A 24787-nucleotide genomic window follows, 5' to 3' on the forward strand; every position below is an offset into this window, starting at 1 on the left:
GCTATTTTGGCTCAAGGACTCTTCCGGTCCATCAAGCCAGGAGGCAGTAGCAGAAAAGGGAGCGGAGGAGAATCGCGGGGCGTCCTTGTAGTAGTCACTCGTACCCGCACACACGCACAAACGCACGCGAGGCGTTCGCGTCCCGGGCAAGGAATTCCGGAAGTGTTGAGAAGCGGCTTCTAAGAAGTGCCCCGCCCCGGAAGGTAACTTTCTCAGGCGAGGTTACGGGCGGGGATTCTACGGGAACCGGGAGGGGCCGAGTGCACATCCTCATCACCGCGAGGTGAGGCTTTGCCTCCAGCAGTAGCACCGGTGTCTTCTGAGACTGCTGCCTCGGCTTCGTGCTTTCTTCTTTCGTCCCCCTCCCCAAAGGAGTACCCTCCCCTTCACCCCACACCTTGGAGTAGGTAACTGGGCGCGGGCCAATCATGTACAATCCCCTCTTTGGGGAAGAGGGAGGGAGCACATCTGGTGCGTGCGGGCAGCCCCACGCGCGTGTCCCAGTCTGCGGACTGGGTGCGCGACCCGGGAAGCGAGGGGGCGGCCGCTGCGAAGGCGCGGAAAGGAGGGCCAGCTTAGAGAAAACCAGGGACTGGGGTAGAAGAGCCTGGACTATTCGGAGAAAAAGCAGGAAACCACTGCAACTAACTTCATTTGAGTGCAGTGTTTGAAGCATCTGCAAAGAGGATGATAGCACCTCTTCGTTCGTGGAGGGGAACTAGGAGAGATAGGGAGAGAATCCTGGCCGTACGCTCCTGGGGATTCGACTTTGAAGGTAGAGGAGGAGAGAGAAATTTGGGAACACCGACGAAAGGGGAGAGGAGTCTCTTTTGAGCGTGAAATTCATTTATTCCAGCCCTGCCAAAGTAACAGCCTGGAAAAATACAGCCAGATTGTATCAGTAGCCGGGCCATGCTGGAATCATAAGACTGGAAGAATTCTAGTCTAGTGAAATTTGCAGTATCATTCTTTTTCCTTCTCTTGCCTCCACCACTCCGTTATTTTCCTTATCTCTTCCGTAATGACGTTATCAGATGGCTACGAGACAACAGCATATTTTAAAAGTAAACTTTTGTTTGTGTCTTCAAAAGAATCAGATTCTAGTTGCTGAGAAATGCCTTTTAGAACCTAGCTTTCTTACAACTACATGCCCTGGACTTGCCCCAGTCACGTCTGTCTAAGGGCGTGTATTTTAGGTATTTTTTTTTAAATTGCACGCTCTCCGGAGATCTCCAGGTTGTGAGTTCAGGCTCCACGTTGGGTGTAGAAATTACTTAAATCTTTTGTTTGTTTGTTTGTTTGTTTGTTTGTTTGTTTGTTTGTTTTTAACTGAACATTCCGGGCTAAGCAGTTTTAGGTTAGAAAGCAGGAAGCCCACCGACTATGGGTCTCTGTAGAAAAGTATTCATTAGGATAATTACAGGATCCTCTGCCTGTTTGGAGTGAAAAGCTCTTCCCCCAAAGAGTTCAATGGTTTATTTTTCTCAAAAATGCTACTGGCTGGGGCGCCTGGGTGGCGCAGTCGGTTAAGCGTCCGACTTCAGCCAGGTCACGATCTCGCGGTCCGTGAGTTCGAGCCCCGCGTCAGGCTCTGGGCTGATGGCTCGGAGCCTGGAGCCTGTTTCCGATTCTGTGTCTCCCTCTCTCTCTGCCCCTCCCCCGTTCATGCTCTGTCTCTCTCTGTCCCCAAAATAAATAAACGTTGAAAAAAAAAATTTAAAAAAATGCTACTGGCTAAGTGGTTTAGTTGGGAGCATCACTTTTAAAGATACATATTTCCAAGCAGAGGTAAATTACAATGTTGCAGTATATTCTGGGGGAGGGGAGGGCAGTAGTTTTCCGTAAGTGTTTTGAGAGCCAAGATTATGCAGTTCTGTCTGTTTTGAGGGGCAATGAAGCAATATTCCATATATTGCTGGGAGAATAGTGCCAGACTGCCAGATTTAGGAGAGACCTGATGTGGGGGAGGGGGGGTTGGAGCAGTCCCTCTAAATGTTTGTTTTGTTTTGATTTGACTTGGAAATCAACAGGTTACTGCTGAAGGAAATATTAGCAGTGCTGGGGTGAATTGGGATAAGGTATTTTCTGTTGAAGATAATCAATAGATGTATAGGAGGAAGTAGAAACTGGGAACACGGTCACTCCAGGAGGAGTAATATGTTAGCAGCCCAGGAAACCTGAGTGTCGAGGTTGAGGCAGCTGCAAAGCATTAATACAGAGCTGCAGTTATTTGTGCCGAAGCAGCCAAATTTGTAAACTTAAATATAAACACTGCAGGGAAGGAATTTGTTACAGATGTCTTCTATTCAGGCTCTATACTTGAGAAGCAGTGTTCAGTGACTTTTTAGGATTACAGTTAATTTTAAGTAACTAGTTACACATTTAACCAGCCTTAAATAAATCAACATTACAACCAGATGTGCCAGTATTCTGAATGGATACAGCTAAATTCCCTTCCATTATTTTTTAGCCACCATATTTGTCTTTTCTTAGCCATGAAGTATTTATACTCAAGTTGCTTCAATAAAACCTTTACAACAATGGAAATAGTTGCTTTTTCTCATGCATGCCTGAAAATATCAACAGTTAAGTGATTGTGGAAGGGGGGGTTATTGTGCAATTCCAAATTAAATAATGGAAAAACATTTCCTTCCTTGAATCCCCCTTCTAAATTAATATTTCCATCTACCTGCTGGTTTTACCCACTTGGATATCTTGCCACCATCTCAAACTTAGTGGGCCCATGTTTGAATGCTGTACTGCCCCTTTCTCCTGATGTCCCGATGTCCTTTAAGAACATCTTCTTGCAGTAGCTTTGGAAACCCTGTCCCTAGACACTGGTTTAGGACAAGTAATAAGGTGTCATGTGCAAGTTTCCTTGCCACTGCGGCCACCCTAGACCAAACCTACATTCTCTCTTGCCTGGGCTGTGACTCGTGGTTCTTTGCTGGTCTCATTACTGCAGGCCTGTAACCAATTAACCTTCTCAAGGGTAATTAGTTCCCAGCCGGAACTAAATGTAATGATTATAAATCACCAAGTAGCATAATTTCAGTAGAATGTTAGTTACCTCTTTGCCCACCCAACCCCCACATCTGCCAGAAAAGAAAAGAAACTCGATGACTTTCCATAATTAACAAATTCACTACAGGAAGTCTTCATTATCAAGATAATCGTTGTCAGCAAAGGAAAATTCATATGAAGTGGATCCTTTTGATGTGGATACCGAAATTTTACCATAAGTGGTACCAAAGAAGGACCCCTCAAAATACCATCTTAAAAAAAAAACTGAATTTTTAAAAGTTTTATGACTATAACCAAGACTTAAATGTAGCGATACTAATTGATTATTTGTTCATTGTAAATCAAGTGTTTTTTCTGTGTATTCTGAAAGAATGTAGAATGGCATCTTGGTCAGGCCTGAGCATTTGATGTTTGACTTTACAAGGTCATAAAGTTATTTTTGCAAAAAAAAAAAAAATTTTTTTTTCTTTGCAAAAATTAACCCTTTCCCACTTAATTTCTTTCAAAATGCCTTATTGTAAATGTCTCAATCTATTCATCAAACTGTTCCGACTGCCTGACTTTGGTTCATCAGAAGCTTTGCTCATGATTTGAGTTTCCACACCTTTTATTTGGTTGAGTATAAATGGTGTTTCCAACATTTAGTTTTTACCTGGGAGAGAGGAGCCAGCGTGTTTTTTCTTGTGATTTTTTGCTTCACTTTGCAACCTCAGCAAACTGCAAGGATTCCGATATGGTAATAACTGAATAATGACAACCCTGAGTGCGAACTTCCCTCCCTCTTAACCTGAATCCAGCTCTTGTTACTAAGACTGAAATACCTGAGGTTGTGAAAAAGTAACCCTTTCCCTTCTTCCCTGGAGCAGAGAATTTAAGTGCTGTCCTCAAGAGGAGTTTACATAGCAACAAGAGTTTGTGGCATGCCAGTTAGGGTTGCCCGCAAATTTGGGGGAGGGTCAGGCATCCAGCCAAATCTGCGCAAGCCCTTGGAAATGAGTTTGCAAGTATTAACATCATCCATTATATGTGTGGGCTTGGTTTCAGGTGTTTTTTGTTTGTTTGTTTTGGAGGGGGTTGGGAGGGAAAGGTTGAGAACAACAGAGTTTGCCCAACTCTACTGTACTTTCTCAACCCTTCCCCCAGCTAGTGTTTTTGTTTTTCATCTGGTTCCTTCTACTTCAAATGTTCTCCCTGCCTTCTTGGTACCTAAATCATATCTTAATGACCTCTTAGTAGCAGCCGTTTCAAAGTCTACGATTTTCCCTGCCTCCCAAGTGGATGTGATTTGTCACGCACTTAAAACACCCTGATATCGCGTTATCTCTAGGATAGTCGTAGAGAACCAGGCATACCCTCTGGTTCTCTTCGAGTTGAACTATAAGGTCCCCAAAGGCAGGAATATGGATCAGTTTACACTTAGTATATACCTACCCAAATGTTTGAACTGCCCATGCTCATAAAGCCAGCTAGCTTCCTGCCTATCGCTGTATGGCCCTCCTAACAATCCTTTGATGTTTTCCCTCACTAGAGTTTTTTGTGCCCTGGAAAAATCATACAGCTAACACATCATAGACCTTCAGTGTTTCAGACCAAACTAAGCGAAAATGCGTTATGTGAATTAAAACAACTCAACAGTATGTATACGGATATTATTTTAAGTCTAATGTGCATATTAGTAAAATGTAGGTGACTTGAAATGCTAGCTAATGAAGTGGAGAAAATTTATACTTTACTTTTAACTCTCAAAATAGCATTGAGTCAGCTCAGGAAAGCTCTGTCACACTAAGGGGAGGGGGGCGCAGGCTGCAATGGAGCCTCATTTGTTTCTGCGCTGCCTAAGCCTACGTGTAATGACTGCCTGTAATGACTGTCCCCAAATGGCACCATTTAGCTTCTGTTTTTGAAATGCTGCTAAAAATAATATTCTTTTTCTGTTTCAGTAGCATTTTTGAGATGCTTTTATAATCCTGAACATTTTGGGAATCACAGGGTGAATAATATACTTTGGAAATCACCCTTTAACCTCATTTTTTTTTTCCAGTTATTTACACTGTCAGCAGATTGCTACGAAATACTGTTGCCCCTTGGGGCTGATTGCATTCCAAGTAATTACCCTAGAGAGTCCCAGCCCTGTTTGCCACTTTTTTTCTTTCATGTAATTTATGTTTGTAGCTTGTTTTTTGTTTTTCTAGCTCTCTAACATTTCTAGCTTCAGTATTTTTTAATATGATCTGTTGAAACAACTGTTTAGAGCTTAACAGTTGCTGACCAAAAATCCGGCTTTTGATTACGGAGACTGTTTTTGTAAGGGAGTTTAACCTGGTTAAATGAAGAGTAGTAGATGAGGAGCAGTCCTTCAGAAAAGTACTTTTTCACCTGTGGGCCATCAACAATCCCTTTGACAATCTAAGGGAAGCTATAAAGATACAAAGATAAGGAGACCTAGCAGATAATTTAAAGGAGCTGGTGGCCCCTTTGCCCCTAAAGATACTCACCTGGGGCTGGGGGACTTTCTCCATTTTGTCTAGATTTACGGGCAATCCAGATTAAGAACCCTTTTCATAGAAAAAGTGACAGATTATTTAGCTCTTCCTTTATGAATTTCTGGTGGTGCTTATACTTGTGAGGTCTGCAGTTCGCTGTTTTTAAGTTTGGGTAAGCACAGAAAAGTTATTCGGGGTCAAAATACCATTTTTCAAAAGGAGGTAGAGGGGCGCCTGGGTGGCTCAGTAAATTGAGCGTTCGAGTTCGGCTCAGGCCATGATCTAACGGTTCATGGGTGCCAGCCCCACATTGGGGTCTGTGCTGACAGCTCAGAGCCTGGAGCCTGCTTCAGATTCTGTCTGCCTCTCTCTGTCCCCTCCCCCACTTGCGTTCGGTCTCTCCCTGTCTCTCAAAGGCAAATAAATGTTAAAAAAAATGTTTTTTTCAAAAGGAGGTAGAAAATTAATCCAAGTATTTTGCATCATTCTAGACAGATTATGTTGTGCAATAATAAATGGGGTCGCTTGGTTGCCTAAAGGTTATTTTCTTTTAAGTGTTAGAATTAAAAGCAGAGGAAATAATTCCTTCTCTGATGTATTTGTTACTAATGAAAGGAAATGGAAATCTGGAAGATAAAAATCTAGGTAGATGAAGTTCTTTTATTTGGGTGTAGAGACCACAAATAGTGACGAGCAGCCAACCTTTGATTTAGCTAATGGTTAGTTTTCATGCTGTTTTGATTGCCTCTAACAATGTAGGTTATTTGTCATGTATAAACCAAGGCTAGTTAAAAGTTTACCAGGAATCACTGCCTGTTTTCTTATGCTATATGCCTGTAGCTAAATGACTGCCTCTACATGTCCACATAGCTTACTGTTTTATTACTTCCAAATGTCACAAAATTAAAGGGAGCTTTCTTGATCACTCCACGCCCCACCCCCCCCCCACCATCTTCTCCACTCTTCTTCTTGGCCTTTTTCCGTAAACTTAGCGGCTCTGACATAAATTACATATGTTGTTCCTCAGTTTTCCCCCACCAGAAAGCGAGCCCCTGGAGGACAGGACCTTTGTCTGTCGTGTGCGCTGCTGTGTCCTCGCAGCACGAGACGGCCTCACTTCCAGTGGGTCTGCTGCAGGGTGCTTTAGCCGAGTTACCTAAGACACACACTTGATGTTGGTTTGTGTGTGTGCTTTTTTACAAACATTAATACAGTTTGTGCGTATCTCTTCAAGGTTTAAATGAGTGTGAAAATGTGTTAACATTTCTTTCTCTCATCTTTATTAAGTGGTTTTTATTTTTTTAGCATAAAGTCATTTTTTCTTACCTAGGGCCTCAAGTTTTGCTTCTTTGCCAAAGTCCTTATTGGAAACTGAAATCGTAGGCTTGCCCACGTAATAATCCACAGGAACCGTATTGATCACATCTCAATAATACAACAGAAATACATTTAATTTTACAACAGAAATACGTGTTGAATATCAGGCAAAATATACACCCAGAGAACGGTAGAATGGTTGCTTGGGTTCAGTCACTCAGGGCTCCTTGAACTAGACTCCCAGGCTTTGTCAACCTTGAGATTTAAGGTGGCTTTCAACAACCCAACTCTTTGTCTCTTGGTGGTTTTAAGACTGCAGAGGTGATTGTTGTTAATTGAAATGCAATTCACATACCATAAAATTCACTTTCTTAAATTGTAAAATCCCCTGGTTTTTAGTGTATTTGCAAGATGGTGCCACCATCACCACTATTTAATTCTAGAACGTTTTTCATCAAAAAGAAACCCCATACCCATAAGCAGTCACTCCCTACCCTCTCCTTCCCCCTAGTCTCTTGGCAACCACTACTCTGCTTTCTGTATCTCTGGATTGGCTATTCTGGGTATTTCATATGAATGGGATCATACAATATTTGGCCGCCTGTGTGTGACTTCTCTCACTTGACCTAATGTTTTCAAGGTTCATCCATGTTGTAGCATGTATCAGTACTTCATTGCCTTTTTTTTTAAGTTTGTTTATTTTGAAGGAGACAGAGCACACGCATGTGGGGGAGGGGCAGAGAGAGAATCCCAAGGAGGCTTGGCATTGGGGGCTGGGATTCACAAACTGTGAGATCATGACCTGAACTGAAGACAGATGCCTAACCAACTGAGCCACCCAGGGGCCCCTGTACGGATGAATATTATTCCATTGAATGGAATACCACATTTCATTTATCCATTCAGCAAATGATGGACATCTAGGTTGTCTCCACTCTGGAGCTATTACAAATAATACTGCTCTGAACGTTTGTGTACAACACGTTTCACTTCTCTTGGGTGTATATATACTAGGAGTGAAATTACTGGATCACATGGGACCTCTGTGGTTAACCTTTGTAAGATTGTTTTCCGAAGCGACTGCACCATTTTGTATGCCTTCTGGCAGTGAATGCCAGTTTCTCCACATCCTCACCAACACTTGTTATTATCAGTCTTTTATTATAATCATCATCATAGGGGTGAACTGTGGTATCTCTGTGGTTTTTTTTTGTTTGTTTGTTTGTTTTTTTCTCTTTTTTTTCTCTGTGGTTTTGATTTGCCTCTTTCTGATGGCTAACAACACTGAACATATTTTCATGTGCTTATTGGCCATTGTATATCTTCTTTGGAAAAATGTCTATCCAAGTCCTTTGCCTATTTTTAATTATGTTATTTGTCTTTTTAATTACTGGGTTTTAAGGATTTTTTTTTTGCATGTTTCAGATAGAGTTCTATCAGATTTATAAATTTTTCCCCCATTTTGTAAGTAGTTTTTCACCATCTTGATGGTATCCTTTGAAGCACACAAGTTTTTAATTTTGATGAAGTCCAGTTCATCTGCATTTTCTTGGAATGCCTGTGTTTCTGTGTCACATCTAAGAGATTATTGCCTAAGATCATGAAGATATACACTTTTTCTCCCCCTAAGAGTCTTGTAGTTGTAGCTCTTACGTTAGATCTTTGATCTGTTTTGAGTTAATTTTTATATATGGTGTTAGGTAGAGGTTCATTTTCGTCCTTATGAATGTATGTATCTAGGCCCAGAACAATCTCTTGAAAAGTCTATTTTTTTATCCCCCTTGAATACATGGCACTTTTGTTGAAAATCAGTTAAGCAGGGGCACCTGCGTGGCTCAGTCAGTTGAGCACCCAACTCTTGATTTTGGCTCAGTTCATGATCCCAGGGTCATGGGATTGAGCCCCACATAAGGTTCTGTAGTGATCATGGAGCCTGCTTAAGATTCTTTCCCTCTGCCCCTTACTCTGCTCGCGCGCTCTCTCTCTCTCTCAAAAAAAAAAAAAAAAAAAAACAATTGACCATAAATCTGTGGGTTTAATTCTGGAGTCTCTTTTCCAGTAGTTTATATGTCTATCCTTATGCCAGTACCCACACCATCTTGGTTACCATGGACCCTGTTTCAGATTCTCTCTGTCTCCCTCTGCCCCTTTCCCCTGCTCGTGCTCTCTCTCTGTCTCTAAAATAAAAATAATAAATTGTTTTAAAATGACAAGAAAACAGAAAATAGGAATGAAAAAGGCAAGACAGAAGATCAGTTCAGGAAGTGCAACAGTTCCTGAAAGAAAGAATAGAGAAAATGAGGAGATTATCTGTGAAATAATTCGAGAAAAGTTCCCCATAAGCGCGGTACGGTTTCCAGACTGAAAGGACCCACTTGACAAAATAACGGAAGGGGATTAAAAGGTACAAACTTCAGTTATAAAAAAGACACGGGGACGTAATGTACAGCATAGGGAATACAGTTAATTTTGTAACAACTTTGGTGACAGATGGTGGTAGATTTAGCATGGGAATGACTTCATAATATATGTAAACATTGAACCACTATGTTGTATACCTGAAACTAATATAACATCGTATGTCCACCACATTCAATAAAAAAAGAAGGACCCATTTGAGTACCCAATGCAATAACGTCTACATGAAGGCATGAATAACCACAGATTTCCTGAGAAAGAAAACAGGCCACATCGAAAAAGAATCAGGAATCAGAATGGCTTCAGATTTCACAGCAGCAGCACCAGAAGCAAGACAACTGAGCAGTGCCTGCATATTTCTGGTAGAAAGTGACTTTCAGCCCATAATTCTGTATGCAGCCAGGTTATTCAGCCCATTTTGAGGGCAGAAAAAGATTTTGAGACATTCAGGGTACAAACGGGAGAATAAGCCAAGAATAGAGGACGTAGTAGTGGATAACAAAAGAGAGGGGGCCTTCTCTTTCCACAACAGACATGGTGGTACTTGTCAGCTCATGGACAACCGTGACTCTGATAATGTGTTAAAACTTCAAAGTGAACGGGCCACAATGGGATTGTGTTTAATTCCACTGAACCGCACATTTCGAAATTATCAACATGGTATTATATCCATTTACTACCAGTTTAAAACAAAAAAAGAAAAAAAGATACACGGGAGGTAGAAAGAGCCAGCCCATGCCACTCTTACAGTTGAGCTGTAAAGGGTAGATAAGGGACAGTAGTTAAGGGGTGGGAGTGAGGAATGGTATACAATTTTTGAACTGTTTACCCTGGAAAGTTTTTAAATTTGGAGTCAGAAAATGCAAGAATGTATATGTAAGTGCCTGATGCCCGCCCAGAAGGAGCTCAGCCCACATGGGCTGAATCTCACTGGGCCGGCTGTTGGTTCTTTTTGGATGTTTCCTGGGGCCTCTGCACTGACCTTCCCCTCTAGGGCAGTTCTCCCAAGCTCACGTGAGCAAAGCAGCTTTGATGACAAATAAGTCTTTCACCATGTGAAGTACTTTGACCAGCAGCCTCTGTTCAAATGTTGAATTCGGAAAAATAACTGTAGCCTAAACAAATCTTATCTTACAGCGTGAACTTCTTGCCTGAGCATTGTAAAGACTGACTGGTTTGAAAATGGAAAACCAAGAACCAGCGGATCCTTCTCAAAATACCAAACAGTCTATTATTTCAGAGGAGGTATAAATTGTTTTTCACTACCCTGCTCTCTCCCCACACACAGCCAAGTCCAAATGAAATGTGTAGACTGTCGTTTCAAATGATCGTATTTAATTCTTAAAGACAGGTTTTAAACATTGTTCCTGCTCCCTTTTTAGGACTCAGGGACATTCTGCTCTTGTGTGGGAGCAATTGTGTATCTCTTAATTATATGCACTCGTGAAATTGAGACTGTTTTAAAGCGGATTTTGGCTCTTCGTACAAAAAGTCTCAAATTTTATTAAAAGTTTGCCTGGGTAGAAGAATTAGTCCTCTGGGAGTTTTAGGGTTTAGACATTTCATACTTAAGCCTTGCATCTTCGTTAGCTGTTTATGGTCTCAGTATATATGTTTAAGAACAATAAAAACCTAAGCTGTTAGTTGTAGTCTGAATTCCAGAACTAATGTACGTCTTACATGTTATTCAGTTTAGCTTTTAATAAGTCTCTTCCTGCAGGAACCATTGGAATGGATAAATTTTAAGTCCTTCATCTTGGAACTCTGATCTTGACACCTTCCTGCGGTTGTTTATGATTTAAAAAGCTTTCCATGTTGTCTGTGAATAGATCTGCTGATAATTATTAGGTTGCTGCCGGCCAGAAGTAAAAGATGGGACAGTAAGAAAAAGGCTACTGCTTTCTGTCCGCAGCGAAACTCCCCTCTCAGTTCAGTATAGTGCCGTAGGAACGTTAGTCCTCGTAACCGAAACTCGGTGTCTAGGCAGAATGACCGTGGGCTGCCTGTCTCAGATCGGGTGGGAAACCCACGTGTCACTGGAAATGCAGCCGATGGACACGGTCTCCTCAGTCAGCCTTCCCATGTCGTCACTGACTAAAATGCCAGCGAGGAGTTTCTACCTACTGAACATACCTGTGTGACGGGCCCCAGGCTCAGAGCATAGAACGCTGGGTCCCAGAAAACCCCTCACTTCTTCATCCTCCCTCTCTACCTACAACCGCCGCCCCCCCCCCCCGCCCCCGCCGCCAGGATTTTTTCAACTATCATCTCTTTTCACCTCTCAGTATTACTTCCAAAACTCCAAAAAGAAGCAGAACCACCCTTCAGGAAGATAGCTTTCCATACTTCGAACTGAAAACCTGCACTAATTATTGGGAGGGAAACGTGATCCCTGGGAGGGCCACACAGAGAAAATCTGAAAGAAAACACACCTTCTAAATAAAATCCTCGGTTTAAAAGCCTCCCAACTTATTGTCTCCTTTTAGTTAATTTCAGAAGGAAAATGGGTCAAGCTTGAAAAAACAACGTACATGGATCCTACTGGTAAAATAAGGTAAATGATTTTTTTCCCTTTTGTAAAATGCTCAGTATTCTGGTTCTCGGGGTCTCCGCTTACTGTTTGACATGAACTCTGACACTTTTCTTATTGTAAACTCGATCTTAAATGAGAAATCTAATTCAGTATTTTCCCACTCCCAGAATGTTTGGATCACTTCTCATCTCGGAATACAATCACATTGTAAATTTGTTACATTAACTAATCAGGAATTGATTTCAACACCATTCTCCCTGAGTAGATTAGTATGAACCTGAAATTTTGGTCCGAGCCCCATCGAAGCCAATAAAGCAGCAAAGTAATTAACAATCCAGATTGCCTCGTCCGAATCATACCAGGTTTTAATTTCTAAATTAGGATGAAGGAGAGAACATTGCTGGGTTTGAGGTAAAACTTACATGCTTTACACCTTGCTCATGGAAACGTAAATTGGAAAAAAAGAAAAAAAGTTTTGCAAAACATTTCACAGTATGTACCAGTTGCTCGTAAAGATATAACACCCTTCAATCCAAGTAATCCCACTCCTGAGACTGTTTGGAGTCAGATTTATGCATGAAAAATGTTCACAAAATTAAAAAAATAAAAACAAATCGAAAGCACCCTAACCATCTTAAAAATGGGGAAATAATTGTTACAGTGTAGCATGATATAAGAATATGTACAGTATGAAGGCATACAGTCAATGATATTATAACAACTCTGTAGGGTGACAGATGGTTACTACATTTACTGTGGTGACTTGTAATGTATATAACTTGAGTGACTATGTTGTACACATCAGATACAATATTGTATGTCAATTCTCAGTTTAAAAATGGGGAAATTTTAGTGTATTCATTTGGTAAAATCTATGCAGTTATCTACAAAGCAGATTCTGAAGACAATCTAGCAAGTTAAGAAAAGTTATTAAGTTGATAAAATAGGAAATTGTGTATATGCTTTTTAAATTCTTTCCAAATAATATATAAGAAAAGGCTAGAAGGAAAATTGGCAAAACATTAATGGCATCTGTGTGGTAAACCTGTTTTCTTCTGTTTTCCACGTTTTCTGCTTAGAATTTTTTCTTTCAGCCCCTGTCACTGCCCTGAAAAGAAATTTTTTGAAAATTATAATTAACTATCAGGAAAAAAAGTGTTAAAATAGATTAAACATTTCCCTAGTGAAATATGAAAAAGAATGAGATAGAATGAGAAAATATAAAAATGTAACTAAATATTAAAGTATCCAGATTACATGATATATCGATTCATTAAAAAAAAAAAAACCTCCATTTGCTAAGTGATCAAATGAGAATACAGAGTTTCTTCATGAGGAAATACTTCTGTCATCAGCATGGAAGTACATGGACTTGCCAGTAATTGAAAGCACTTTAATTATCTCTGCTAAACTAGCAAAAATATTCCTAAGGGCCAGTGTTGGAGAGCTGTGGGAAACATCAAGCTATCCATAGCACTCTTAAATTAAAACCTCAAAGCGAGAAAGCCAACCATGCTACCGCCCGTCAACACAGTGTATGTTCTGCCTTCGGCAGAACACTTGTTTAAAGAGACTGATGTGCAGAACTAAACAGGAAATAAATAGTGGGGACAGGAATACAATACAGAAATGTGGCCAGGCCCGAGCCTGAAGGAACACAGTATGTTCAAATGGACTGATGTTTGTGAAAGCGTAGATTGGCAACCAGTTTGTAGTGATACAGCTTGGCTCTCTTTTACCCGTTAAGCTGTTAAGGTTTATAACACAAATATGCCTCTTAACACTAATTAAAGAGTACGTGTTGGTTTGCACCGGTGGTGCATCTCTTCACTGGACTCCTCTTCCTCCTTCAGCATTTCTTAATCAGGGACGTGCATCAGAATCACGTGGAGACTCTTTTCGGGATACTCGTGTCCAGGTCTCACTTCCGGGGAGTCTGTTTGAGTAGCTGAGGCATGCACTGAAAAGCCTAGCGAGTACCTGCTTATGTGGCCTGCTTATAGCATGTTCACCTCCTTTCTTGCACGCGTAGGTCTTCCTCGTGAACTCCAGGGAGCTCGTAGGCAAAGCACTGACATTTCTACCGGAGTGTCAGGCTTTGAAGAGGGAATCCCTGTGCTTTGCCATAGGTCATGACGTATAAACTCATAAAATGTTTTATCTGTTACCTGATGCAAAAGCATGTCGGTAAGGATGAGAGCAGCTAGAAAATCCTTTGTTCTACCATGTTATTCATGGATACGGATACGGAGTTGAGTCTAGTAGTGTAAACCTATGCTGGCAGTGTGCCCCCTGATGGACATCGGGACAGAGCTGAAGTCATCCTTCGGTGCCCTTCCTGCCTCCTGCGTTTGTTGACCAGGGGAGGAACGCAGAGCAAGCTTTCTCCTATGACAGTTTCTCAGAAAACGGAGTCGCTTAACTAGAATCAGAATTCTAACGCCACAAGAGGCTTTTGAGCTAACATACTCGTAATTCCCTAGTTTTACACCGGAGGGAACGGTCTCACGGGATGTGTGGCTGTGCGCTCAGCTGGTAGGCAGATGGAGACTGAGATTGTCTGACTCGGTCAGACGCTCATCTTTCAGAGTCCCTTGAAGATGACCGGAGCTCCCATGGGGCATCCCTGTTCTAGGATCCCGTGTAAATGCGTTTATATTTCATGGTTCACGATGTATGGCTCGTTACTGGTTATTTTACATCATCTTAACCATAACCATGCTGCTCTTTTGTTTCCCTTATTCCTAGAGTATCTGGGATGGCGCCTTCACGGCTCCTCCCAGCACTGCCTTCTTCAGTCTTTAGGACTAACCCTGAGGGGTGGCACAGAGAGCTGAAAAGGTTTTCGTCTCTTGCCATCTGTACTATTTACTTACCAGAGTTGCTTGTTGGTTGGCTTCTTGTTACTAACAGGAATGTCGGACGGTTGTGAGTCGTCACAGCAGCGTTTGGCTTCCACAGGTTCATTTTGACACACTCGCTGCTTGAATTTGGCTATAATATTGAGAGATCTACAGTTTACAGAAAGGTGTTTTTTGGGTTTTTTTAACTAGACTAAATACCGGGATTTCTTTCACAGAAACGTGACACAGTCCAACCCAGCCAGATAAAAAGTGCGAGGCTCCCCCCACATGGCCCGTCTCATCATTCCTGCTCTTCTGGAGGGAGGCGGATGTTGACGCCTTCCTTACTCCGGTCCCCAGAGCCACTCAGATCCAAAGCTGAACTTCTCCACTTTCATTTCTTACCACTGCTTCTTTCCAGTTCAAGGGAGAAGAGAGTGAAGGGGACTTTGCCTCATATGTCCTTCCCCTTCAGACAGCATTGTACCAGTAACCGGATTCTCGGGACGCTGTTCCCCAGAAACAAACAGCCCATCGGGAATAAAGCCATAAAAGGGAGCAGAAACCTACCATTCCTCATCTCACTTTCTCCACTCTGGACCATTTCCCCCTCAGATAAGAGAGATCTCACATGTGCAAACTAGAGCACTCACCTAAATGTAATAATTCTTCAAATTAGTAAATGGGACGGCCCTGCTTTGTAAAATTGTTATTTAGGTCACATATAAATAACTGTCTCAGTGGTTCCTATTCTGCAGAGTATCTTTTCCTCTTAGCGAAAGGCTGGAATTCTCCTAGGAGCTTAATTTGCACAGACTGTTCAATACTTTCATTTACTGCTAACCTGTAGATTTAGGATCAAACTGAAATCTTCCCAGTGAATGATCTGAAAGGCAGCTCAAGCGATCAGTAGGCCTTCTGTTTAGATAGCGCTCAGAGGGTCAGGCGTAGGGTGGCACGTTTTCTTCAGAAGAAGTTTCAGAAGCTACAGGAAAGCACGATGGAATTGGCTTTTCCCATATAGATCTGTACTGTCGTGGTCTCCTTGGCCATTATCATTATTACACTCGCATGCTTCGCATTTGTAAAGTTCTGGTTGTGGACTGAAAACCCAAGGGCATTCTCCTCTGTGACATTAGTGATTTTGTTTTTGCTTCTCTGCCTGAACAGAACGTGGGAAACGGTGAAACGTACGACCAGGAAGGGGCAGTCGGCCGATGGTAGGAGTGCAAACCCCTTACGACTCTTCATGGAGGAAGTCACCGTGCTTTACTGCAAGAGGCGGGGTTCTTTTTACTTTAACCCAGACCTCAGAGCAGCTCTCTTCGATTATGGTCTTTTATGTTTAAGTCTGGTATTCCTTTTTGCAGTGCTTTGTGGCTAAATCAGGCTTTCTCTGTAAATAACTTCTGGCTTCAGTCCCAGTGTTTTTGAGGGAAAGGTATACTAATATTTATAGCCAAACAGAAGTCAGTATAATTTGAAGCCACATACTGCATCTAGATAGGACTTCTAGAAATCCTGTGTTCTGTTCAAAGGACCTAGGTGAGAGCCTTTCGTTTGGAAAAATATTTGGCACTACTTTATGATGGACCAGTTGCTTTATAAATTGAGAAGGATGCGGAATTAGGAGAAGAGACTATCCATTCAGTTCACATTCCCTTCTAGGCATAAATGCACTGACTGCAAAGATCCTGAGAATCACCTGTGCTCTGGGGGAAGTGGGCAATAGGTCTTTGTTTTTCCCTTTCATTCCTCCCTTTCATCTTGTTCTCTTTTTAGTGGAAGTAAACAGAGTAGCTGCCACAGCTGCTGTTTTGGTCTGCCGGGAGAGTTGGGTGGAGGGAGGTAGCCAAGAACTACTTGTGGGCAATTTGTGTTTTCCAGAACGCACTGGGGTTTTGTCTGTGTTCTGTTGTAAGTAAAATATTTCTCTCTTGGGAGAAAAGGTCCTTTATCCTAAAACAATAGACTCTAACTTAGCATCTACTACAAACACTGGGACTGACTCCATTTACTGCTGAAAGAAAATACAAGCACACGTAGATCAGTGAAAACGGCCTGGCTGCTGCAGGTTGAGAAATAGGTCTCGGCAGAGGTTAGCGTAGGCAGGAATTTGGTCCTTGACCCTGTGCCAAGTACTCCCTGACCTTTCGTGAGGGACCTCCTTGGTTTTATCTCCTGGTCACAGGTGTGGCGGTCATCCCAGTGCTGCAGCGGACACTTCATTACGAGTGCATCGTTCTGGTGAAGCAGTTCCGACCGCCCATGGGAGGCTATTGCCTAGAATTCCCTGCAGGTGAGTCCCTAACGGCTGGGCCGAGCACCTAGAACAGCCAGAACAGCAGTGCTTGGACATTTAACACCTTTTTATGTGTCTCGGCGGTTTTAAGTTTTAAAGAAAAAAAAAACATCCCTCAAATGCACTCTTTGATGCACTGACCCCCCAAAGCGAGGCGAGGGTCTGTGAAATAATCAAGTTCTACCGTCCTCCCCACTTGGCCTCCCTGGTTACTGCTGGCTCTGAGCACGGCCCCTGCCCCCAGTCCGCCAGTCTTACGTCCTCCTCACAGGTGATCCTCATCCGGGCATTTCTCTGCGGCCTCAGTATTGCTCTGCAAGGGAGGAAAGCAAGATAGGTGACAGGGTCACATGAGGAAAACGGAAAAGAATGACAGGCTTCCTGGGCCATGCCACAGAGCCGGGTCCGTGAGCCGCGCCAGGGGGCCAACAGCAGCACCAAGCCAGCTCTCCTCACGGGTCCACGCTGTCTGTGCTGCAGAGATGCCCACGGGAACAGTCGAGGTCTGAATAAGAGGAACAGCTGTCAGAACCTACTTACTCTGCCTGCAGTTTTATTCTTTTGCTTTTTTTTCTTCTTTTCTAAAGAGAGAGAGGGTGAGCACGTGAGGAAGGGAAGGACAGAGGGAGAGGGAGAGAGAGAATCCCAAGTAGGCTCCATGCCCAGTGCTGAGCATGACGTGGGGCTGAAATCTCATGACCTGAGCTGAAATCAAAGGTCGGACGTGCAACCGACGGAGCCACCCAGGCGTCCCTGCCTTTTCTCTTAGAAAAGTTCCAAGCCTCAGTCAGTGTCACCTGTGCAACCGCTTCCCACAGTCCTCTGATTCCTCGCGTAGCTCCCAGCAGTACGTCAGGAGAGGGTTTCCCTGTCGCACCTCACAAAGGATTTGGACTTCCAGGTCTCATCGATGATAACGAAAGCCCGGAAGCAGCAGCTCTTCGGGAACTTGAGGAAGAAACTGGCTACAAAGGTGATGTGGCAGAGTGCTCTCCAGGTTTGTACTGCTCTCCGGACGTGCGCTTGGGGACAGACCCTTGAAAATTAGCCAGCCATTACACTGTGCATGGTGTAAAGGATCTTGCGTTGAGGCTCATCCACGGAGGAGAAATCCTAACTAGGTTCGGTCACTGTCTACAGGCGAGTCTCTCTCCACACGAGGGCAGGTTTGAACAAGGAGGCCCTGAAGCTGGAGAAGAGATGGGAAATTCGCTTACCTTCCAGAGTTTCTCAGATCCTGAGCTTTATTACCTCATCCACGTGCCAGGCTCCTCACTAGATTTTTTTTTCTCAATGTGGTGAAAGGACCTGACAACATGTCAGCACCGTCTCACCCCCAGACTTAGCGCACTTAACCCAGGAACTCTGGAGGGAAACACGTATGTTGTGCTGTCCCACAGCGTATACTGAGTGCATTGGGCCGAGTGTAGTTTTCCCGCATGGGCTCCGTGGGCACTGTGAATCATGAGCCCGGTTTCCTTCCGAAGGCATTTAAGTAATGAAACGTGTCGTGTCGGACCGGTGTCTGAACTTGAGCGTTTGCTTCTCTCCACAGCTGTATGTATGGATCCGGGCTTGACAAACTGTACCACACACATCGTGACGGTAACTATCAACGGAGATGATGCTGAAAACGTGAGGCCTAAGCCAAAGCCAGGTGAGTGTGCACCAGCTGCGGTTAAGGTGGTTCTGTCGCACTGATGATTGGTTAACTTGCTACTGCCTTGGTTTTTGATTTGTGAGAAGAGGAACAGGGTTCTAGATACTTCAGTACTCTGGGCTGTTTTGCTCATCGTGGGTCCTGTAGCATTTTTAACTCTTAACTGATTTTTAGGTGTTCTTTACAAATGTTAAATTCTCACATTTCCCTATCTTCTGTATGGGGTTTATTCCCACTTAGGATTATGAGCCTGAGGTCTGAAGAGGAAACAGTGAACACCTTCAGAATCACAGATGTGTGTCTTTGTGTGTATTATAAGAATGGCAGAAGTACTTATCACTGAGTTCCGTACTTAGAGAAACGTTTAAGAACTTCCTTGCTCTGTTAGATTTCTTAGCAAGTTTGGGCTCCAGCTTTGATGCTTCTGTCAGTTCCCTGTCGTCTCCCACCCCGTTAAAGGGGGTGTCAGGTAGCACAGCCATGTTCTTCGTTTCTCATCACCTCGGTGGCTCCTGAATGTGTCAGGGCCCATCACAGCTGATTTTAAATGTTCGATGTTCAAACTCGCAGGTAGGCACCTAACGTGCTGTGAAGCAGCCTGCCAGTCCTCAGAGGTGAACAGAACCACCGTATCAAGTCCCCTCGGAGGTTTATACCCCAAAGCACAAAGCTCATGTAGGGACTTGCACACCAGTGTCAGCAGCACAGTCCCCAAAAGGTGGACGCCACCCAAGTGTCCACTAGCAGATGAGTGGACCCACAAAATGTGGTGTACATGCCCCGTGGAATACCATCCAGCCGTTAGAGAAACACGCTGGTGCCTGCGGTGGTAGGGTGACTATTGATAATGTCGCGCCGAGTGCTTCGGGAAGCCAGACAAAAAAGCGTAAATAGGGGCCCCTGGCTGGCTCGGTCACATCTGGGGGGTGTGAGTTCAGGCCCCACATTTGAGTGTAGACTTTACTTAAGAAAAAAAAAATTTCAAGTGTAAATATTGTGGTTCCACTCATATGAGGTTACCTAAAATATTCATAGAAACAGAAAGTAAACTAATGGGCACCGAGTTTCTGTTTGGGATGCTGAAAAGGTTCTGGAGAAGGATAGTGCTGATAACTACACAACACTGTGAATGTATTTAATGCCTTTAAATTGTATTTTCAAAAATGGTTAATGGGCACCTGGGTGGCTCAGTCGATTGAACGTCTAACTTCAGCTCAGGTCATGATCTCATGGTTCACGGGTTCAAGCCCCGCGTCGGGCTGTGTGCTGACGGCTCAGAGCCTGGAGCCTGCTTCGGATTCTGTGTCTCCCTCTCTCTCTGCCCCTCCCCTGCTCTCTCTTGCTCTCTCTCAAAAATAAACACTAGAAAAATGGTTAAAATGGTAAATTTTATATACTTTAACAACTTAAAAATACCTGTGTGTGTTATCATAGAGTATGCTTTCAATTTGGCTATTAAGCATTTGATCTGGAGAACAAATTCTGTACTGTTGGAATGTTTTTTACATAGATTCTAATAGAATCTATAGAATCTGATTCTCCATAGATCACACACAGAATCTAAGGTACATAGATTGGATTAGTAGAGACCCAGGTCTCTGTTGAAGTCTCAGACCCTTTTCGGTATGTCTTGCACTAACCTCTTCCAGTGTTTGACCAGAGCAGGCCTTGCTGCAATGTCCTCCTTCTGTTTCTTTTCAGGAGATGGAGGTACGTCACCCAACTCAGCAGTGGCTGACGTGCGTATGGCTTAGCGCAGTGGAAATGGCTACAGGCATGTTGTGGCGTTCTGGTAGGCTCTCTTATTCTGGAGCTTTGTTTTCACTTGCACTTTCTTTGTTTAGAATTTGTTGAAGTAATTTCCTTACCAAAGAATGACCTGCTGAAGAGACTTGATGGTAAGCATTCTTAAGACTGCCAGCTTTCTCAGTTTTCCCCGTCCCCAGTCCCATTCAGTGAGGAACGAAGTATAATTCCATTTCTTTATATTCTTCCTCGTTAAAGCCAAATACCTAGAAATGTTGGAGAACTGCAGTTAACCAACAATAATTTTCTTTTCTGTGTGGCACTGAGTTTGAAAATATGAGCAAAACATTCTCTGTCAAGTTGAAGGCTTTCAATGGGATTTTTTTTCTATAGAATAGCCAAAACTATATTCCTTCAGATTAGCCAAAACTTCTGTACCTCATGTCGCTAATCCATGGCACTGAAGAGGCCTAAGTAGGTATCTCTTAGCTGATCCTCAAAAATGCTAGCATGTTGGATGGTACTTCGTGCAGGGTAGAAGTTATAGGAGAATTTAACAATATTCTTTCTACAAAGACTGAGGTATCTGCTATATACAAAGAGCAACATGCTGATATAGTGAACCAAACTAACCGCGTCACCCCTAGTAAATTACTGGTCATGAAATTACATTGTGTACTTTCTGGCCAGCCCATCTCCTAGGGATTTTGTAAAAAATTCAGTAAGCCTATGTGGGCAGATTAGGATAGGCTGTACTGGAGCGTGACAGAGACCCTTCAGGGGAGCTCCTCCATGCTGGCTGCTAAGTCCCCGATCACTCCTTTGTAAAGGAACAGACAGTCATCATGACTTGAATGTTTTAAAGTTTTTACTTCAAAAATTAACTTGAAGCACAATTTGACCTGAGGCTTTGAGGGCTGTCTCTTCCTCCCCTTCCGTAAGTACCAGTGGCTTACAATTTTATTTCTAATGACTCTCTTGTTTTAAAAGTAAGTATGAGGGGCGCCTGGGTGGCTCAGTTGGCTAAACGTCTGACTTCAGCTCAGGTCATGATCTCACTGTCTGTGGGTTCGAGCCCCACATCGGGCTCTATGCTGACAGCTCAGAGCCTGGAGCTACTTCGGATTCTCTCTCTCTCTCTCTCTCTCTCTCTCTCTCTCTCTTTGCCGGTCCCCCACTCGTGCTCTGGCTCTGTCAAAAATACATGTAAATCCATAAATTAATTAATTAAAAGTAAATATGAGCTTCCAAGAACTACTGTGATTCAGATTCCTAGAAAGCTTCCCTTCCTGCTTTGCCTTTTTAAAAACTAGACCTAAGGTAACAAGTACCTCAAGATCTCAGTCCGAATGAGAAGTGCTCATACTGGAGAAAGCCCTAGTTTCCTCAGAGAGCTGTGGCTGCCAGTAAGGGGCCACACATCTTTGAGTCTGTCAGGTCTGACTGGGTCTGAGGTTCCGCCGTGTATGGGTTACGACCTTGAACACGTGCCACAGCCTCTGCCGGCTTTTCTCCTGAAACAGGAACGAGAGGTCTGTCTCTCCCCTGTCTCTGGGAGGCGTGAGCACAAAAGGACTTAAATGTTAGATGCTATATGTCTTTACTGCATTTTTATATTAGAGAAGTATTCTTTTAAAGAACGTCCTTCTCCCTTCCATCTAACTTAACCTCCCTGGATCTAGGCTCGGAAGAGGGGGCAGTACATAGTGCGAGAGAGGGAGGAAGGAAGGTAGACGGGGACAGATCTACAGGAGGAGGAAGGGGGGAAAGAACCAGTTCTCCTAGCTTTATTAGGTTGGAAATATAGTAATCACACCATTTATTCAACAAGTCACATTTGAGAGATTGGGAGGAAAGTATCCAGAGTTCGGTTGGTTACACAGAATAGCTTTCAGCACTTCCCCAGCCCCCGCCCTGCACAGAGGAGTAGGACGCCAGCCTCCCTTCCGGGATCAACGAGTCTCTGAGCTTGCGCCTAAACTAGTGGCTGGGAGAACCAGTGACAGATTCCAGGTCCGATAACCTCCACCTGAACAAAACAGAAGTTCCCCTCAAAGCCCATGGTACGACGTACACTCCCGCAGCCTTGTTCTGGAATTCTCTAGAATTCCAGTCCTGTCGTGCACGCGGCTGAACTTGTAGGCGGAAAATCGGTGCTGTCTGGCAGCAGAGAGGACGCACGAATCCCGAGATAAGGCACTGAAGGGTCACCACAGCAGCGCTCTAGAGTGCACTCTAAAAGAAGTAGTGATTTGCATCTATAGACTTACAGCTTTGCTGTTTTAACGCATCAAGTCCTCACCTCTGATATGTGTGATCTTCTGCCTTTATTCTTTCTTCTTGTTCTGGTCTTTTGCTGGAAATGTAATCCTGCTTATATATCCTTTTCTCTTCTGACTAGAGCAAGGTCCTTGAAGGCAGAAGGGGTCCTGTTCACTGCTGTATCTCTATCTAGCATTGTAACCGGCACATAGTAGGAGCTCAGTCTGTATTGATTGATTGATAAGGGGTATTCTCCTTTATTCTCTTCATTATCTAACTTGTATTCTTTGCTTCCTGTAGCTCTGGTAGCTGAAGAACATGTGACAGTGGACGCCAGGGTCTATTCCTATGCTCTGGCACTGAAACATGCAAACACGAAGCCGTTTGAAGTGCCTTTCCTGAAGTTTTAAGGCCAAAGGACAGTAGCCATGTTTTTACAAACAAGACCACCCACCAGGCCTCCTTCACTAAGACTTTGTTATTCAGCTTAGCTTAATGTAGATTTGAAATTAGTTTTTTCATTAAATAAAAGCAACACAGAATACATGTGGTGATATGGAATTGTAATTACAGGGAGGCTGTAGCCTTCATATTTAAATGCTAAACTCCAGCAAATATTAATGAAAAAGAACATAAATGCAGATATGTTTAATCCAGTGTGTTTTAATCCAGTCTAGTCCAGGAGATAAAGGTATTTCTAGAGGAAAAAAGACCTGAATTCCAAATTAGGTCAACCGCACCCACCCTCAGCCCCCATATAAACTTCTGTAACGAGGTATGCAAATAACTATTTATCGTATTCCTGTTGAAACAAAGATTTTTTATAAACAGATTTTTTTTAAAAAGAAAGACCTATGTAGGGACTTTTTTGGTCTCCTAATTGCTGTATGGAATTAATATACATCCCTGCAAAGCAGAGAATGTACAATCAACAGACAGTAACATTCATGACGAGCAAATGTTTACATTTGGCCAGTCCTGCCTACCTATCGAGGGTAAACCAGCTCGTAGGTAATGAAAAGTGGCTGATTCCATTCATTGTAACAAGGTTAAGAAGCCACTGAAAATACAGGGCCCTTCCATCAAGCAAGTACATATATTTTGGAATCTCTTTTCCTACCCTTACCTCAGAAACCAAGTCCATTTACATGGCTGGTGGGCATTATGGTCTTGGTGTTAAATCATGAGTGTAGCCAGCAAGGTCACCAAATACCAGAAACCCAATACAACTACCTTAAAGGGGAGAATGGGGGACTGTTTCCAGCTCATTCCATGCCTAAAGCCCGTCATTCAAAACATCTACCAGTGTTGTGGGCCGTTTTCTCGTCCTTTGGCTGAGTTCCCCTCTTATGTTGACTTCCACAAGTCTCCAGAAGCTCAGGTTAGCCCCCAGCCAAAGTCTCACGGTGATGCTCCCTGGCCAGCCTGAAGTTGGGTTTCCAGCCCTGGGCTCAGGCCCCTCCAGTCAGATAAAACCAGGGTATTCATGCCAAAAATGGCATGATGTAGTTCATTTGTCAACAGGTCCGCTGTGCTACCCAGAGAGGTTTTTGTGAGCAAAAAAACACATCTTTCTATTATACTTCCTAAACAAACGGGGAAGGTATGGAAGTGGAGAACTGTCTAGATCAAATCTACTCTCTATAAATATTGCAAAAATTAGGCCCCAACTACTTGCTCTAATAGTAGCCTTCCCCTGGGCCCCTAACCCTTTTTTAAAAAATCATTATGGGCATCATGATGCTCCAGAGATCTTACTCTCTTCCTGAGCTCTCAAAGACCAAGTTCTATAATTTCCCTTGTTACTGTTCTCCTTCAAAATCAAGAACCAGATGGTGCGTAGAAAATCTACAGACTCCGGCTTAGAGCAGTCTCCAAACGGACCAGCTCTTCCAAAGCCATTCCCCACAGGAATTGAGAAACCTACTCTTAAATGTCGGTAAAAGAGAGATGTTTGTAACCCCCACCTGTTCTGCCGCCTTCTCTTCCTAGGAGTGCACATTAGAAGTGACCGCTAAATCCTAGAACCTACCCCTAATGCCATTTATGTTAACCTTTAAACATCCAGGGCTGTACTTTGGAAGTCAAGTCAGTTTGAGAGTTGGCAGCCTGGAGGTCTCCACTGGCTGGCACGGTTAATTTATGAGCATTTAAAAGGTGAAGGTTTCCTATAAAAAGCCCTGTTTCCACCTTCTCTTG

At 43.2% G+C, this 24787-nt stretch overlaps 1 protein-coding gene across 8 annotated transcripts; it reads left to right on the plus strand.

Annotated features, from left to right (window-relative positions):
* The first annotated feature begins 62 nt into the window (after positions 1–62).
* Positions 63–23134, plus strand: NUDT5 (nudix hydrolase 5). 8 transcript variants are annotated; one of them, XM_025930793.2, is made up of 10 exons: positions 63–203; positions 10380–10487; positions 11729–11796; positions 15789–15838; positions 16810–16917; positions 17822–17917; positions 18476–18577; positions 20282–20290; positions 20425–20478; positions 22889–23134. In XM_025930793.2, the coding sequence occupies exons 2-10, from the start codon at positions 10425–10427 to the stop codon at positions 22996–22998; spliced, it is 660 nt and encodes a 219-aa protein (XP_025786578.1). In that variant the 5' UTR covers positions 63–203; positions 10380–10424; the 3' UTR covers positions 22999–23134. The 8 variants fall into 8 exon arrangements, with proteins under 8 accessions (XP_025786578.1, XP_025786577.1, XP_086571073.1 ...); XM_025930792.2 differs by lacking the exon at positions 63–203 and adding an exon at positions 235–407; XM_086714947.1 differs by lacking the exon at positions 63–203 and adding an exon at positions 235–403 and having other exon boundaries at positions 20282–20319.
* The last annotated feature ends 1653 nt before the right edge of the window (positions 23135–24787 follow it).

The sequence above is a fragment of the Puma concolor genome, chromosome B4 (genome assembly GCF_028749965.1).
Source record: "Puma concolor isolate L17-30 chromosome B4, mPumCon1.1.hap2, whole genome shotgun sequence".
Lineage (NCBI taxonomy): Eukaryota > Metazoa > Chordata > Mammalia > Carnivora > Felidae > Puma > Puma concolor.